The sequence below is a fragment of the Syngnathus floridae genome, chromosome 4 (assembly GCF_059516105.1).
Source record: "Syngnathus floridae isolate MCC-2025c chromosome 4, RoL_Sflo_1.0, whole genome shotgun sequence".
Classification (NCBI taxonomy): Eukaryota; Metazoa; Chordata; class Actinopteri; order Syngnathiformes; family Syngnathidae; genus Syngnathus; species Syngnathus floridae.
Genome location: NC_142416.1, coordinates 16,544,327 through 16,560,879, shown reverse-complemented (window position 1 = coordinate 16,560,879; position 16,553 = coordinate 16,544,327). Strand labels below are relative to the sequence as shown.

The following is a 16,553-nucleotide window of genomic DNA, read 5'->3' as shown; positions in this document are numbered from 1 at the left end:
GTTAAATTGGACTTTAATAGACTATATTGTGGGGGTAAAACAGCTCACGTCTCTTTTGCTCCCCAAGTCTGCTGGAATAGAAAGCATTGATAAAGTGTATAGAAAAATGTAGATGATGTCAAAACAGAAAATTTGGATTTAATGTTTCCAAAAGTTGGGGGTTGGTAAACACTGTACATCCAATTGCACCGTGGGTAGTACATTACAGACCGACATGGTTGTATCTTCTGCTGCAGGGAAGTTCTTTCAATATTTCAAAATGACCACCAGGGTAACAATGTTTTTGCACTTTCAGCTACATAGCACATAATTATGGCAAGTTATGCATGGAATGTGGTCAGAAAATATGAAACATGCAAGTGTATTGCAGCATGACTGTAAATTGAACCGTTCAAATTCCTTATCCACTCGATTGGCCATAAAAGGCAAAAAATAAATACTATCAATGCTTAAGTGTCAAGCTCAGAGTTATTTACAGTATGTACACTATCACTATTTAAAATATTGCATCTCTTACACAGTTTGACAAGTTCACTCAACAGGAAACTGGTGTGGGGGGGGCTTTTTTTTATGTAACAGACCCTTATTCCCTTGTAATACACTTCCATTCGCAGCTTCTTGTTATATTCCTCGATAATAAATATATTGGGGTTTTTTTTCTCCACACATGTACAATAAGCAAAATGAAACACATTTCAAACAGAAACATTGCCCAATTGCATTTTCTTCTTCTGTTTCCTTTAAGTTGACTGTCTTAATACTTTTGTTCCTTTACGTATAGAAGAGTTTGTGGGAGGTAATGAAAAGCATCACCGCGCTTTGAGCAGAACTCTGTACATTGCGAAGCCCAACACGGCAAACATGGTGGCGCCAACGCTAGCTCGAAGCCAGAAGGTGGAGCTCTTCAGGTCCGCTTGGCTCATATGTCTGTGACAAAGACAGACAAGAGGCGAAAAAAAGATTTGCCAGTTAGGTGGGGAATAAGGGGATGCGCAAAACAGGATGACAAAAATGATGAGAAAGGATAAGAGTCCGCAGATGAGAATCTAAACAAAATGACAACAAAAAGAAGAGCGAAAATATAAATGATTTCAACGACACGCTGGACAAGGAATGTAAGCAAAAGCATTTAGTTACAAAGAGAATATGGAAGAAAAAGACAAATGAAAAAATAAATAAATTGTGAAAGTTTCCAAGGCAGCTTTTTTTTTTCCGTACAACTTCCCGCCCATACTTTTTGATACATCTCTTGCAAAGTAACTTGTTTAGAAATGTGGAAATGAAGGCAAAGAGTGATGCATGGATGAGTAAAAAGAAGAGCTTGGCTTAGAACCTGCGGAGAACCACAGCGTGGAGTTTGGCCCTGACCGTCTGCAGCAGCTCGGAGTTGAGCAGGTTCTGACACAAGCAGAAGGTGCAGCGATTACAAGTGCACATGCAGCGCAGTCGAGCGTGGCTGAGGAGAAACACGAGAAAGATGAAAGACCTGACATTACGTAGAAATCTGGGAATTAAAACGGTAATAATATGGAGACATCAAGTCCAAGAAAATGCAGTTAAACGAAAGTGCGATGCCTCCACACGGATCCAATGTGAGCATCTCCGTGTTTGAGTCTGTGTCTGTGTGTGTAGGGGGGGGGGGCAGTGCCACAGGGCTGTCGAGTGTACTGATGCGAGAAGTGAGGGAAGTCAAGTGAGGGATGCAGCAAAGTGGTGCAACATCCACCACGACAAGCCCCGGCAGATTCCTGACGCGCACACAAGGGAAAGAAGTTGAATATTAAGTCAGACCTGCAGCAGGTGATGGGGAGGAAAGACGGGGGGAAAAAAGAAAGGAAAGAGGAAGGAAATGAAGCAAGGAATGGACAAAGGTAAAGGAAGGAACAGAAGAAGTGAAGGGAGGGATGAAAAAGGTAAGTAATGGGAAAAAGAAGAAAAATAGAAAAGAAAGGAACACAATGAAGGAAGCAGGTAAACAATTCCAAAATGAATGAAAGGAAGAAAAAGAAATGAGGAAGAAAAGAAAAAGCAAGAAAGTAAGCCATGAAAGGAAAGGGCAAAAAGTGAACGGTCAGGAAGCAATGAAAGAAAGAAAGGATAGGGGGAGAGACAAGGGAAGAGAAGAAAAATATAACAAGGAAATAAAAAAAGTAAACAAAATGGAAGGAAATAAAGACTGGAAGAAAATGTGGAAAGGAGAGAAAATTGGAAAGAAATGAAAGTCAATTGCGGAAAGAAAGCGAGTAAATACAGCCCCCTAGTGGCACCACCTGTGACATACATGGAGAGAGTCGATGGCGAGAGCACACTTACGGGTACATGGCCATGGTGCTAAGTTTGGTGTAGATGTCTCTGTCGGGCGCTCCGGCAGTGTTGCAGGTGAACGACTGCGGGGGAGGCATTTTATGCTTCCGACAGAACTCAAGAGGACTGCAGCCGTACAACTGCTTGGTCTCGGGCAGGTCCGACTTGGCCGCGATCATCATGCACGGGATCTTGCAGTCCACAAAGTGTTGCTATGAAAGTAAGAGTGAACAAACCAGGATTTTATTTATTCATTTTTAAGTGCGGCCGGCATGTTGACACGTACCTTGAAGACTTTGGCGCAGTAGTCGAAGGAGTACGGGTTGCTGACGTCATAAACCAAGCAGATGATGTCACAGGCCAGGTCGGCGTCAGACAAATAGTCCAAGTCCGGGAACACTTCATGAAGCTGAGAATGAAAAGAGGGAAGGGAAAAAAAAAATGTTGACTTTAGTTTTGCTTCTGCTAAACAGTCATTCAGATGGTCACGAGTCTTATAGCAAGACACTTACTAGAAGATATTTCTCCTGACCGTAAACAAAAGTCGTGCTGATGGCGTAGTAGGATTTATGTTCCTCTTTGATTATTTGCTGGTGCTGAAACAAGAATAATCACAAAAGTGTGCAATTGAGGGAATCAATTATCTTTACGCAAAGACGAGCCACGCTGACAAATAGCTGCCTTGTTTATTTTTCACGACTGACGCATTTTATGGTTTACGGTAAACCGTTTACCATTAGGTTCCTCCCCAGAAAGGCTTGGAGAAAGCCACTCTTCCCGCTGCCAACATCTCCAAAGACGTTACAGCGGAAGACGCCGCGTTGTGTCTGCTTCTTCTGCAAGTCAATCTTTTTATCCCTGGTCACTGCATGGGGGCAGGGTAGGGGAAGCAATTATAACGCATCACAAGATGTATTAGGACCTGTCCCGTGCATGTCACATACTCGCCAGTCGCAATAATTCCAAATTAAAAAAAAAAAAAAAAAGACAAAAACGCATCGGTCCAGTTTACCTGTTATCCCGGTTGCTTGGGACTCCTGCTCAGCAATGATTGAATAACCAAGATAACCCAGATACTCCAGGCAACGCTGCACATCCAGATAAGTGGTTAACCTAGACCGCCAAAACAAAATAAAGAAAATATAGAAATACAAATAAATGAAAATAAACAAATGGCAAAAGACAAAATGGTGGACCATTTTTCTAAATAAATTTAAAAGAGCCACATTTTCACAAATGAAGATAATCACAACTCTAAATCATTGTCTTCTGCATGGGGATCAAGCCTCATGTGTGCTGCCCCATATTTTAGAAAAGAGGCCACTCACGTCCATTGTGAGAGATAACCCTGGTAGGTGATCCAGCCCTGCTCATTTGTGCACACCGTGTTGTTGACGTCAGGACCCCAGGGCATGTAGGGAAAAACATCAAACAGGTCCCGCAGCTCCTCCGGCGACAAGGCACAGTCACGATCCTGAGATAACACAGACAGAGCACAGCACGTGATACACTTTCAATGTCGGACTTTCCCCTCTAAGCTCACCGCTAATTCTCTTCTCAGCAAGGGAAATCATGCCTTAGCAGGGGGTCAGCTTCAGTAGGTGTGGGGAGGGGGGGGGCACTTAGGTTATAAACTCTAATGCAGGCTTGAGCAGCTTTTCGGACTTGAAAGAAAGACGCAGCCGAGGATTATACCTTGTCATGTTTGTCGAAGACACTCTGCAAGAAGAGGTAGGCTGTGTGGTTGAGCTCTGTGGTGCAGTTAGGGGGAACTTTCAGCCTGTAACACCGCCGTCAAAATCATCTGTCACTTGAGAAGAAGAATTTGAGAATGACGGCCAGCACGGACAAAACATACGGAGGGAAGAGGTAGTCCTGATTCAGCTCCAGGTCGTCGTCATAGCCGAACGTCCTCAGCACCGTCCACGTGGTTTCGTGGCGCCCGCGCTGGATGAAAAGCGTGTGGAGGAACAGGAAGCCTAAAGCGGGAAAAGAAAGAAGCGACATGGCCCATATTAAGACTCGAGACATAGAAATGTCCTCAAATTGAGCGCCCGGGTTTTTAAGAGTGGCAACCTTTTAGAGTGAGTCCATCGTCGCACACTCCATCACTCAAATTTTTCCTCACGACATTTTTCACATCCTCCAAGGCCTGCGGCTCCAGTGGCATGTTGAAACATGTTCTCTGTGCGGACATAAAATAACATTTGTTGAATCATTTTGGAAGCGGGTGATTTTCAATAGTATCAGCTAATTACCTGAAAGAAGTTGAGCTCACTATCGTTGAGAATACCGTCGTTGTCCAAGTCGGACACTTTGAAGATTCGCGTCAGTGCTTTTATACAGAGTGGCTTCATCTAGAAAGGAAAATACAAATTTATGATGCTTTTACATTCATATGTTTCTGTTCAAGGGCCACATTCGTTTTTTTTTGTTTTTTTCCCAAACAGACAGATGGGCCAGGTCAATTATTATTTCGCTAAATAAATGAATAAAATACTGATGAGAAATTAACAGAGAGCAGCTAAATAAAAAAAATAAGTTAAATCAAAATTTCAGTGTCTCAAACTTATAAATGTGTGGCATGAAAGAACAACACACATTATGTTGAGATCTTAAGCATTGTTATGTACTACAATTCATCAGGTATTCATGATGTATGTATTTAACACTTACATCTTTTTTCTCTGGACAGTAAAGAGGTCCCGTGGGATGGAGGACCGCCTTTTGGGCATAGTAGAACAGCTCAGAGATGTTCTTCAGATTCTTTGCGGAGCACTATAAACAAGAATGGGTGGAAGCACATGACTTTGTAGTTTAAAAAAAAAAAAGCCTTGGGACATTTTCTTGCCCAACGTGCATGTCCACGTGTGTGTGTGTCAGGGGCGGTCAGACAGGGTATTAAAACACAGGATCCGTCTGAGCACCCTGACTGCTCTGATTATCCTGTCTGCGAAAAGACAGGTGATGACCCGTATGTGGGAAGGCATTAGTATGCCACTAGATTTAACAAATTAACTCAGAAGAATAGCATTAGTTTAGTCGTCTCCAAACCCCAAAAGATGATTAAACTATCTTATATTAAAGTCTAAAATCACAAACTAAGATGGCATGGCAGGTTATTAAATTGGGGCTAAAAATATTCTGGTACTGCAACTAACAGTGGCTGCTATTCAGCATTATGATAGAAAATCCCCAAAATATTTCATGATGCGTTTTTAATGACCGCATTGAGTCGATAAGATTAATGCGCTTGCGCTGTTTTATGAGTGAGAAAACTTTCCCACCTCGACACAGGTCTCAATCTCGCTGTACTGGTTCATAATTGGCAGGATGGTGTCCATGCTACTGTGCTCCACCAGGTCAGATTTGTTTCCCACCAGGATGAGAGGAACCCTGGCCACACAGTAACACACATACAAAATTAAAGGCCACGTTGTGGAAAGTTGACTTTCTATCATCGCATTACAGTACACAAATAGTTGCGTTTCTGGAATGCTTGCCCACCCCATCAAGTGGAAAAAAAATGTATCTACCAATCACATTTCACCAAATATTCTGACACCAATTCTCAGTTTTGATTGACAACGCTACAAAACAAAACAAGTGCTGCTCTAAAATGTAGACAAAACACAAACCTGCTATCCTTGTCCGTGTTGTCAAGAATGAGGGGGATCCAATAGCTGGTCACCTAAACCAAAGAACAAAAGAAATGCTGTGGTCAAACTATTCCCAGAAATATTCTGTTTACGCCGTTATATTAAGGGTTAGTACACCCGTTGCGATTCATATTGCTGTTTTATATCATTGTCTATTGAAGCGGGGTAAACATGCAAACTCCACACCAGGCAAGGGTCGGCACTGTGACTTGAACCCAGAACCTCAGAACTGTGTGGCAGCAGTACTAGCTAGCCTTTAGAACCTAGCTATTAGCATCAGGATGGTCATTATTATTATTATTATTATTATTACCTTCTCTATCGATGTCTTATTGTTGACCGAGTACACAATGCAAATCACGTTTGCCTACAGGAAAAGAGACAGGAGGCCAGTAAGTACTTGTTGAAGTCAGTTCTTCACTTTACATGAGAGGGAAAAAAAAAATAATGACCTTTGAGATCTCTTGGAACAACTGCTCATCTGTCTGCTCAGCATCTGCGCAGGCAAGACAAAGGGTATGATAAACCAAAATAAAAATATAACAAATGAAACTTTAAAAATAAGCTTGATTACTCAGTACAATACGACAGTTCATTCAACATTAATTAAATGTCTAAATTCGTTTCAAAAGCAGACATTCAAAGTCAAAGTCAGCTTTATTGTCAATTTCTCCACATGCCAAAGACACACAAAGAAACCGAAATTTCGTTCCCCCCTATCCCACGGTGACAAGACATGGCTCACAACAGACAAACAGTAAACAAGTATAACAAAAGCGTGCTGAATAAATAATGAATAAATAACACAACAATAAATAAATAAATAAATAAATAAGAGGAGCACACTAGACAGCATGGCGGCGAATGATGAGCATTAAAAAATAAGTTTACCGACATACGGCTCATCTTCAAACAATAAGTTGTTTGGCTTTTTAATTCTGCTAGACTTTGTATTCTTTTTGTTTTTTACAAATGTGTGACAATAACAAATGTTGAAATGCTACTTAAAACACGGCATGTGTAGTTCATGAAGGTTTTTCTGACAGGTCACACAATAGAAACACCTATTCTCTGGCTTTTAATTGTACCTGAATAGTCCACAATATGCGTGGGGACTCTTTCTGGAGTGACATCTGCAGGAATAGTTATCTCTTCAGCTCGGTAAGGAACCTGAGAGAAAACATTCACGTCACTTCCAATAGTCAGACTGAGCTCTTTTCATGAGATGACTTTTACTCTCTGTGACATCTAACTAAAAAAAAAAAAAAGGGGTCATCCTTACCACAGTTGGGAATTCCTCGCTGACCAGAGACATGATGAGTGACGTCTTTCCCACCTTGGCTATTAATCCAAAAACAGAAATTGAGTGGTCAATGCATCAACCTTAGACCATCTATTAACCAATGAATAAAATAGAGATGTTTCAACAGAGTTAAATCCAAACGCATTACGGTGTATGCGGAAACCACCAGGTTACCTGTTGGGTGTTATGTTACAGTAGCGTCTTTAAGAATTGTATGTATGAAGGACATTTATTGATCAATCAAATGTGAGAACAAATAAGGAGATGCAAACTCCACACACACTATAACCAGGTGTGTAAACACGCGTTGAAGATGGCTTTGTGGTTGTTGCAATAATGAAAGGAATGCGCATTCTGTGGATAATAAATAGCATTCCTTCAGTTATATTAAAGTCATGCGGATAGTCATCACGCAGCATAGCAGTCATATAAATGAAAAGGTCCACTTACGTTCGCCAACCAGTAAGATTCTGACGTCCTTGCGCATCGTCCCTGGTGTGTTGTTCACCTACGCCACGGTCGCACAACTTGTCACACATTTATGCTCCCGTGGGCAAGGAGGACGCGCACAGCCTCCAGCTAGCAAGATAGCTAGCTAGCCGCTACGTTTGCATGTCAAGTGGATAAGCAAAAATATTTGTAAAATACGACGTTTAGGTTACCAAGTGAGTCGTAAGACATAAAGTGCAGAGCGGACCCTCGATGTAAGTGCAGTGAATTTAGCTAATCTACTCTGACGGAATTTAGCAGGAGGTAGCTAGTTTATTTGACCACGCCCCTCCAAATCAGCTGACCGAGATAGGGAAGTGACGATTGTAAAAAAAAAAATAAGAAAATAAAATAAATTAAAAAAATACATCTGAAAAAACAGAAACTAAAAGTTATTAAAACAACCTTACACTATTATTTTATTAATATTACATTACAATTTAAATTTACGGCTCTCCCACAACCCTAATGAGAACAAACGGTTTGATGTTCAAAAAGTTATGACAACAGGAAAGTTAAAAATAAAAAGTAAAAATAAAAACAGGCCGGGAGGTAACTTAACATAACTTTTCAACTTTGGCATAAATTCTGATATTGTAAATACAGATCAAGTCCCTTTTTTTTTAAACGCGGTTTGGAAAATAAAAATGACAAAACAAACGATATGAAAAAAAAAAAAAAAGATCTACGGAACGTATAGCCATGTGCTTGTTTATACCGGACATTTTTAACGCGTCGGACAGCAACTACAAGACCGGGCAACAGAATACTTAACGCAATGACCCAATTAATATAACAATTAGTTTTGAAAGACTTCAGTAGTAAACATGTGGGTCGTCAGGCGAGTGTTGTCGTCTGTTGCCCATAGCCGTAAGTAGCATTCAGGTACCTACTTCATTGCAGCGCCTGGATAGTTTGCTAGCACAAATTGGGATTTACACGTAAAATCGCCTCCAACTAACACGTTTGCTCACGCTGTTTTAAAACGATCGATCCAATGCAAAATGAAAAACTTACTAAGAACGGCAAAGGTGGTAAAAGTCTTCACTGTCGAGATCTTTCATACCGTTGTGGACGACGACAAATAATACAAATTGGTCAAGAATGACAAATGGGTGTGTGTTTGTGTGTGGGGGCGGGCACATCTTAAAGGTATACCCCCCCCCCCCCCATTCATTATATTCTAATCCACATGAATAATGAATAGGCAACTAAGCAGATAAAATAGCGTAAGAATTACAAAGTGCACCTAATAGTTGTTTAACTTCAGGAGTAAAAGTTATTTGCTTATAAAATACAGATACCTGAAAAGTTGAATCAAATGTGTACTTACCACCCGTAATAAACAACTTGTGTTCTCTGTGTAGGTCAGTATATTGGTCACCCAGGCTTGTTCCGCTACCCGCGACCAGGTTCCCCCTCCGAGATGGAGCTGCGCTACCTTCAGTGCACGTGCTGCTGGAGGAGCAGAATCCCAGTGGCGGGATTCGAGAGCCTCAACAGCACCATCTCACCACCCTGCGAAGAGGATGATGACGGCGAGGGGCCCGCCGCTCCTCTCGATGCCTGCTACTCCTCGGAGCAACGCGACGCCATCCTTACGTTGCTCAACAACGCCTCGCTCACCGAGCTGGCGGGCGTCAAGCTCCTCCGAGGGCGTAAGTCGGCCAACATCGTGGAGTACCGGAGCAAACACGGCCCCTTTAAGACACTGGAGAGCGTGGTTAACGTGCCGCTGCTGAAGCACAAGAGCGCCCTTGTGGTGTTTGAGTCCATCCTCAACCCGGGGAAGAGGAAGAGGGTGCGCATCCAGCTCGCAAAGTTTATCAGGCCTGAGGTGGACAGGTCCTGGCTGGAGGTAAACATCCTTGTGACTTTACCCCAGCAAGGATGGTTGTTTTTGCCACAGACCACAATGTCATTGGCAAGATACTGTTGCTGAATTGTTTGATGAATCTTGTTTTCATTGCGAAATCCAGGATGCCAATTCCATCGTTTCACTCGTGTGCGCCACTAATCGAATAGCGTGGGCACACGTGGGCCGAGGGATGAGCGTCATGGACTGGCAGCACCTCGATTGTCCAAACTTCCTAAAGGGCACCTACATGGCGTCGTCATACTTAAACGACGTGAGTCTCGTTCTTGATTTCTTCATTGTTCTTTAATCGATGACCTACCTCGTGGTGCGAAAATTTCGTGCGACTTTGTGAGCATCCAGGTGTCAGCGGTGGTGTCCCTCCTCCCTTCGGCGGACTTTTACATCATCGAGAAGCCCTCCATTTCTGTGCAGAACACGGCGCTGTTCCCAGTCATGGCGCACTTGAGGGCGGTGGAGGCCATGTTGTTTGCGCTCCTGGAGCCCAGAAACTTCCCACAGGACACCAACATTCCTCCCAGGTTCGACGCTTTTTCTATGAGCTTGACTTTCTGATGACGCCGACCCACATCTTAAGCAGCCTCTTCTCATGACAGAGTTCTAAACATGATGCGGACCGCCGTGGGACGCCACTTCGGACTCATGGTGGGCGAGTCACGGACTAGCGGGGCGCAGGTGGTGCGGCGGCTGATGACGGAGTCCGTGACGCAGAAGATGCCACGGATCAACTTCCCGCCAGAGCTGCTGGTCAAATACAGGAACTGGTTCCAGATGAGCAGCAGAAGAGGCGGAGGAGAAGAGCTCTGCGACGCTCTGCTGCAAGCGCTGGCTTTTTACGAGCTGCTCAGCAAATCCTCTGCTTAGCCATCTGGCAACGCACACAAACACACTTTAGCTGGTAGCCGGCAAACTGAGGCACTTTTTTTTCCTTCTTCCACGCCCCTGCTGCAAAGCATTTTAACCGGGGAGTCGAACCCTCTTCACATCATGGGTCTTTTCAGTTTTCATCATCAGGAAGTTGAATTTGGGGTGTTGTTATTTATTGTTAGGAATGCAGAACTCTTTGACAAGGCAAACTGAAATGGCAAACTGGTTGCCACCCTTGTGATTCTTTATTTCTTATACTATTACTTGGTTCTCCAGAGTGTGAAATTGTGCAACAAAAGAGCATAATTATGTGATCGGACTTGATGAAAATGTTTCTCGATTTGCTGGATTTGTGTGATTTTAAATGATTATTTCAAGTCTAAATTGGAAGATCATTGCGATCTGGAAATATGAAAGCCGTATACAATGTTCAGTTGACTAAAAACCGGGAGTATCGAACGTTTCTACATACATTGGGGGTGCTATAAAAAGAATCAATATTGGATTGGATACCTTCTCATCGCACACTCGGCGATAGTTGCTGCACGGATTTGCAGCGGCTGAAATGCCGCGTTGGCCATTTGGCGGTGAGCAACAGGAGCGTGGAAATCTGATTGAAAAAAAAGATAGGGCCGGCCGCGACTCACGGATGACCAGTCAATGCTTGCAATCGACAACTCAAAACGAGCATTCTGCTCAAGCAATGCGGCCTAAGGGAACATCTACAAAGGGCTTGAAAAATAAACCACGTAAATACTTTATGTGCATAATAAAGCAGAAATTATAGAATAACACCAAGCCTCACACAAATTCAACCTTGTTTTGCCAGGATAAATGTGAAGACAATTTGAAGGAAGATCTGGATTCGCAGAATCAAAATTCAACTTCACCCCTCACCATTTATGAATGAGCTCATTCAGAACAAACAAGGATTGAGTGATCATTTTATTGATTATTGGGGGGGGGGAGAGAACAATAAGCAAAAGAAGCATTATCAATCGAAAGCAAAATGCGCATAGAGTGGCAAACCTAAGCCGAAAATGAATGATTAAATGCGCCGCCAGCGAGTGGCAAAGGTAAGCTTAATCAACGACTAAATACGCCCGCCTAGTGGCAAAACTCAACTAAATGCACCTACAGTGGTAAATGTAAGCTTAATCAATGACTAAATGCGCCTATAGTGGCTAATCAATGGCAGAATGCATGCAGTGGCTGGCGCTCACTTTTTCTGCCTCCACCTTCGGCTTGCTGTCTTCTAGGCGGCCAGCTGAAGCAGCAGATGCACCAGGGTGACCGTCACCAGCAGAGCAGGTGAGTAGGACAGGACGCTGCCGCCGCCGCCGCCGCCGCCACCGCCGCCGCCGGGAGTGACTCCCTTGCCCTTGGTGGTGCGGTCGGTATTGGTTCCTATACCTGCATGGGAGAATGGCAATTGGAAAAGGTCAGCTGGCAACGTTTGAACTTGCCGCACACTTTTGCGCGCAGTACTGCGAGAGCAGTTTGTAAAACAAAAAGTGCTGCTGACTGGGCTTGCTTATTGGTTGGTTTCCACTGCCAATGAAACGCAAAATGTTTTCGGGTCAAAGCTTTTCGGGTCTCGTACCGCCGAGTGGATTGTGCAACATCAAACTCACCCGGAAAGCTGACAGTGAAGGACACAGTCTTGCTGTCGTAGGTGGCCTTGTAGGTTCCCGCATCGGGTGCTGCCAGGGTGTTGAGTATCAGACCTACATTGTTGGTTCCTTTTTTCACGTGGCCGTCGGGGAGCTTGCCGCCCTCTTTCTCCCAGGTGACAGTACCAGTAGTAACTGATCCTGAGATTCTCAATTTGAGGGGTTTCCCCAGCTTGCCCTCGCACGTCACGGTAGATCCCGCATCTCCTCCAAAGCAGTCGGCCACTGCCAGCACAAGAAAAGCAGATGTACATTCTGGTAACACGGGATGGATTGTGAGTGTACATTTAGCAAAATGTTTGGTAATCATTTGGCTAAGGTGCTGTCATGTGCACCTTCTAGTTTTTCTCACTCAAGCCTGCAAATGTGTGTGCGTGCGTGATTGTGCCTATATCAAGAAATGGTGCACAAAAAGCTTTCGTGTGGCGAGCGGCTTTCCTGCAACATCAAACCTTGGACGGAAAAATATTGTCCGTCGCCGTTGGTGCCGCCCGTGAACTTTGCCTCGTCCTTGTCGTCGTCCAGGTCCATGATCGTCAGGGTAGCCTTGTCGACTCCACCTGGGTACTTGTCACTGTCGGCCGTAATCTTCACCGTCGCCTTCTTCCAGGCGAGTGGGCTGACAGCTCCGTCTTTGAGCCCCAATTTGATTCTGCCACCTGGCTTGCCCTGGCACAGCCCGGATGTGGCGGCGGTAGTGCCACCGATGCAGTCCACCACTGCCAGCACAAGAAAAGCATAATCACTCACTCTGGTCTGTGCGCAAAGTACATTGGAGCAAAGACTGTGGCGCTAAGTGGACCCTTTGAAAAGGACGCCGAGATGTTTTGCTATTTTGGTCAAACTTTGGACAAATCAGTTTTTTTCTCCAACTTTTCTCCTGAGCATAAGAGAATTTTGCAAACGCAGTTTCCCTGTGTGGAGTGTGTGCGTGTTGTCCCTGTGCGCGCGCACATTCTAAAAACATGTGTGTGCCCTGTGCGAAGGAAATGGTGCGCAAGAAGCTTTTTTGTGTGGCCAGCGGCTTTCCTGCAACATCTAACCTTGGACCTTGAAGTTTTCGGCTGGTGTCACGTTGGCCGTGTAGGTTCCCTCGTCGTCTTCTTCCAGGGTCTTGATCGTCAGTATTTTCTGGTTGGTAGCATCATCAAACTCATACTTATCGCTGTTTGCTGTAATAACAACAGTTCCTTTCATCCATTTGTCATTAGAGGCTGTGACTTTCAATTTGACGGTTTCGCCCTTCTTGCGGTTGCACGTCACAGTTGAGCCACCGGTGCCCGTGCAAGTTTCAATTGTCTGCACCTCTGTCAGCAGCACTAGAAAAGCAGAAGAGGGCAAAGTGTATCATCACTCACTCTGGTCTGTGTGCAAAGTACACATTTGAGGAAAGACTGTTAAGACGCATTTTGCCGTTTTCATTTCTGACTATTCATTTAGCCATTGTCAATTGTTATGTTTCTGACTATTCATTTAGCCATTGTCAATTGTTATGTTACTTTTGGTTTGCGAGAGAAAAAGATGAAACTGCACTGGCCCCAAACTGTAATCCGCTATTAAGACCAAATTCAATTCGCCCTTCTTGTTTGCTTCCATGACTGGTTTGAAATGTTTTGTTTTAAACAGGTTTTCTTTTGAAACAAAGTTTAACATTGTGACCTCCCCCCCCCCGCGCAACGCCATGTCCCGTTTGTAAATGCTAAATATTCCCTTTGTTATTTGAATTTGAGAACGAAAATCTGAATTTATTCTTTATAGTTTATACCGTTTGCAATTAAAGTTTCTATGAGTGGTGTTAAATGTTTTGTTTGAAATAAACTTTCTCTGAAACCAAGCTGATGTGTTTTATTATATTGAAAAACGTCATGTTCTGTTTGAAAATGTGATGATTTCCTGTTTAAAAAAAGTCCGAATTTATTCTTTATAATGTACACGGTTTGCAGTGAAAGTGGTTTTGAATGTTTTGTTTTAAATAGGCTCTCTTCGAAACCAAGATAACATTTTGTTCATATTCAGAAAATGCCATGTTTTGTTTGAAAATGCAAAATGTGATCCCCTTTGTTGAAAAAAATCTCATTTTTTTTCCCTAACAGTGTATACGGTTTGCAATCAAAGTGGTGTTTTTTTAAATAGGCTTTCTTTGAAACCAAGCTAACATTTTAAACAAAGTCATGATCGGTTTGAAAATGGAAACTGATTACCTTTATTGTTTAAAAAATGTAGACGGCCGATTTGCAATGAAAGTGGTTTTAAATCTTTTGTTTTAAATGGACTTTCTTTGAAGCCGAGGCAACACTTGGTGATTAGCTATAGTCCCATGTTCCGTTTGAAAATGCAAAATGTGATTCCCTTTATTTAAAAAAATAAAATAAAATAATCTGAATTTATTCTTAACAGTGGATACCGTTTGCAATGAAAGTTTCCATGAGTGGTTTTGAATGTTTTTTTTTAAAGGCTTTCTTTGAAATCAAGGTAACGTATTTTGATTAACTATATTAAAAAACCCACCACGTTCAGTTTCAAAATGCAAAATGTGATTCCTTTAACTGTTGGGGAAAACAAGTCTGAATTCATTCTTTTTAGAGTATACCGTTTGCAGAAAAGTTTTTTTTTTAAATAAGCTTTCTTTGAAATTAAGGAAACGTGTTATCTCTATTCAAAAAGCGCCACATTCTGTTTAAGAATGCAACACTGATTTCAATTTGTTAACAAAAATCAAAATGTATTCTTTATCGTGTATAAGTGACGTGGCAGAGAAAAAGCAAGGCACACACACACACAACAAAAGCGTCGTCTCTCTCCTAAGTCCAGTTTTATTCATGCGCCTAAAGCTTGCGCAAAATGGTTAGCAACATAGGAATTGAATTCAACGCCCTTACCTTGCCCAAATTGCTGGCTGTACACGAGCACCAAGCACAGGAGCTTGGAGAAGTTCATCTTCTTTCGAGGATGACTAGGAAGCGAGGGAGCGTTCGGACCTGCTGGAGCTGCTGCTGGAGCCGCGTGAAGAGGTGCGAGCAGGCCAGTCCACTGAACCAAACGAGCCGTAAGAACTCAGCGAGCGAGCTTCCTATAAAGCGCTCAATCGGCGTCATCTTCAATGGCGCTTGGAAAGTTTGCACATTTGTTGCTCGTTCATTGGCTGCATTTGGGAACTTTATGACGAGTGCGTGCGTGCGTGCGTGCGTGCGTCATGCACGTACGCTAAAGCGGCCGCGTAACCCTTTGTCATACGCCATATAGCGGCTGGCTCGTCTTTTTTTGCGTCCATACGAAATGTAATAACGATCCCCAAAACAAACGCGCGCCACTTCAAAAAAGTCGCAAACACGAGTAACTCAGCCCGAAAAACACGATGTAACGAATATCACAATGAAAACGCACATTGAACGAGTGAAATTGTCATATTGCTATCGTTTGCAGCAAAAAAAAAAAAAAAAACGTACGTACGGGTATTTGGTCAAATTGTTCTTGTTTGATATCAAACAAGATCCTAATAAATAGATTTTATGTGAGTGTTTTTTTTCCCTATCATGCCAGTTGCGTACCATTGATGGCGCATTGCTTGTTTTAATTTCGTCTATCCTCACGAGATAACCTTGAGCCCTAAATATCCAAATTCAAGACATTGATATTTTGTTCTGGTGCACAAAATGAGCTGTGCATGAACATCACCTTGTTCGAAGAAAAAAAACAACACAATGCAGGAACTCAACGAATTACACACCTCCAAACCAGTCTGACTTTTGCTGTTGTTTTATTTTTTACAAATCAGGTTTGTTCAGACCTCCGCATTGGAGGTTCGGCCGAACCCCTGCGACGAACTCACCGAACCACTGCCCTAAATCATTTGGACACGATTGTGTAAGCGCAATGCACAGGCCATCATTTAGAAGCAAATCCTGCAACAACAACAACAAAAAAAAAGATTTTATTGGAACAATCTCGGGGTGGGGATTCAATAGGATTTTGTTCTTCCCACTGCTTTTCAGGCATTATCGTTTCATTTTGTGTGTAAAAAAAAAAAAGAGCGCGTATTTTTTTGTACCGCTACAAAATGCTATCGCCGGTGACCTAAAAAAAAAAAAAAAACGGACTTATTGAACTGTAACTCTTTGAAGCACCTGCGTGACCCTGCCTTACTACCCCACGCAAGTGTGTACTTAGTGTACGTGTGGTGCTTTGCACCGTTTGACAGAATAAAGTGTCAAAGCGCAGGTGAACTGAAAAAGATGGGGGCTTAGTGACGTCATCGGCGCAAATTGCAAGTTGTACACGCCACTCCTTTATTTCGCCACTCCTGGTGCATAACGACGATACCTTTTCCCTCGTCACGCAGCAAAGGCTTTCTTTGCATGCTTTGTTGCCTTTCAAGTAATTGT

The 16,553-nt window shown here is 43.0% G+C and overlaps 3 protein-coding genes across 7 annotated transcripts; 1 reads left to right on the top strand and 2 right to left on the bottom strand.

Moving 5' to 3' along the window:
• Positions 1–118: 118 nt before the first annotated feature.
• On the bottom strand, positions 119–8,904 carry rhot1b (ras homolog family member T1). Of its 4 annotated transcripts, none has more exons than XM_088374398.1 (21): positions 8,773–8,904; positions 7,717–7,868; positions 7,246–7,304; positions 7,052–7,133; positions 6,416–6,459; positions 6,277–6,330; positions 5,943–5,995; positions 5,592–5,700; positions 4,981–5,082; positions 4,563–4,661; positions 4,381–4,489; positions 4,163–4,283; positions 4,000–4,084; positions 3,633–3,778; positions 3,317–3,417; positions 3,039–3,169; positions 2,817–2,900; positions 2,591–2,713; positions 2,314–2,516; positions 1,334–1,456; positions 119–927 (listed from the first exon to the last, which is right to left on the bottom strand). In XM_088374398.1, the coding sequence occupies exons 2-21, from the start codon at positions 7,751–7,753 to the stop codon at positions 810–812; spliced, it is 1,983 nt and encodes a 660-aa protein (XP_088230524.1). In that variant the 5' UTR covers positions 7,754–7,868; positions 8,773–8,904; the 3' UTR covers positions 119–809. The 4 variants fall into 4 exon arrangements, with proteins under 4 accessions (XP_088230524.1, XP_088230525.1, XP_088230523.1 ...); XM_088374399.1 differs by having other exon boundaries at positions 7,717–7,774; positions 8,773–8,832; XM_088374397.1 differs by lacking the exon at positions 8,773–8,904 and having other exon boundaries at positions 7,717–8,266.
• Positions 8,469–11,290, top strand: tefm (transcription elongation factor, mitochondrial). 2 transcript variants are annotated; one of them, XM_088374405.1, is made up of 5 exons: positions 8,469–8,625; positions 9,123–9,556; positions 9,735–9,884; positions 9,974–10,152; positions 10,228–11,290. In XM_088374405.1, exons 1-5 carry the CDS (start codon positions 8,583–8,585, stop codon positions 10,493–10,495), a joined length of 1,074 nt encoding a protein of 357 aa, XP_088230531.1. In that variant the 5' UTR covers positions 8,469–8,582; the 3' UTR covers positions 10,496–11,290. The 2 variants fall into 2 exon arrangements, with proteins under 2 accessions (XP_088230531.1, XP_088230530.1); XM_088374404.1 differs by having other exon boundaries at positions 9,123–9,613.
• Positions 11,291–11,430: 140 nt separating this feature from the next.
• Positions 11,431–15,267, bottom strand: igldcp (Ig-like domain-containing protein). Its single transcript, XM_088374407.1, has 5 exons — positions 15,051–15,267; positions 13,215–13,490; positions 12,624–12,890; positions 12,133–12,396; positions 11,431–11,911 (listed from the first exon to the last, which is right to left on the bottom strand). The coding sequence occupies exons 1-5, from the start codon at positions 15,106–15,108 to the stop codon at positions 11,754–11,756; spliced, it is 1,023 nt and encodes a 340-aa protein (XP_088230533.1). The 5' UTR covers positions 15,109–15,267; the 3' UTR covers positions 11,431–11,753.
• Positions 15,268–16,553: the final 1,286 nt, after the last annotated feature.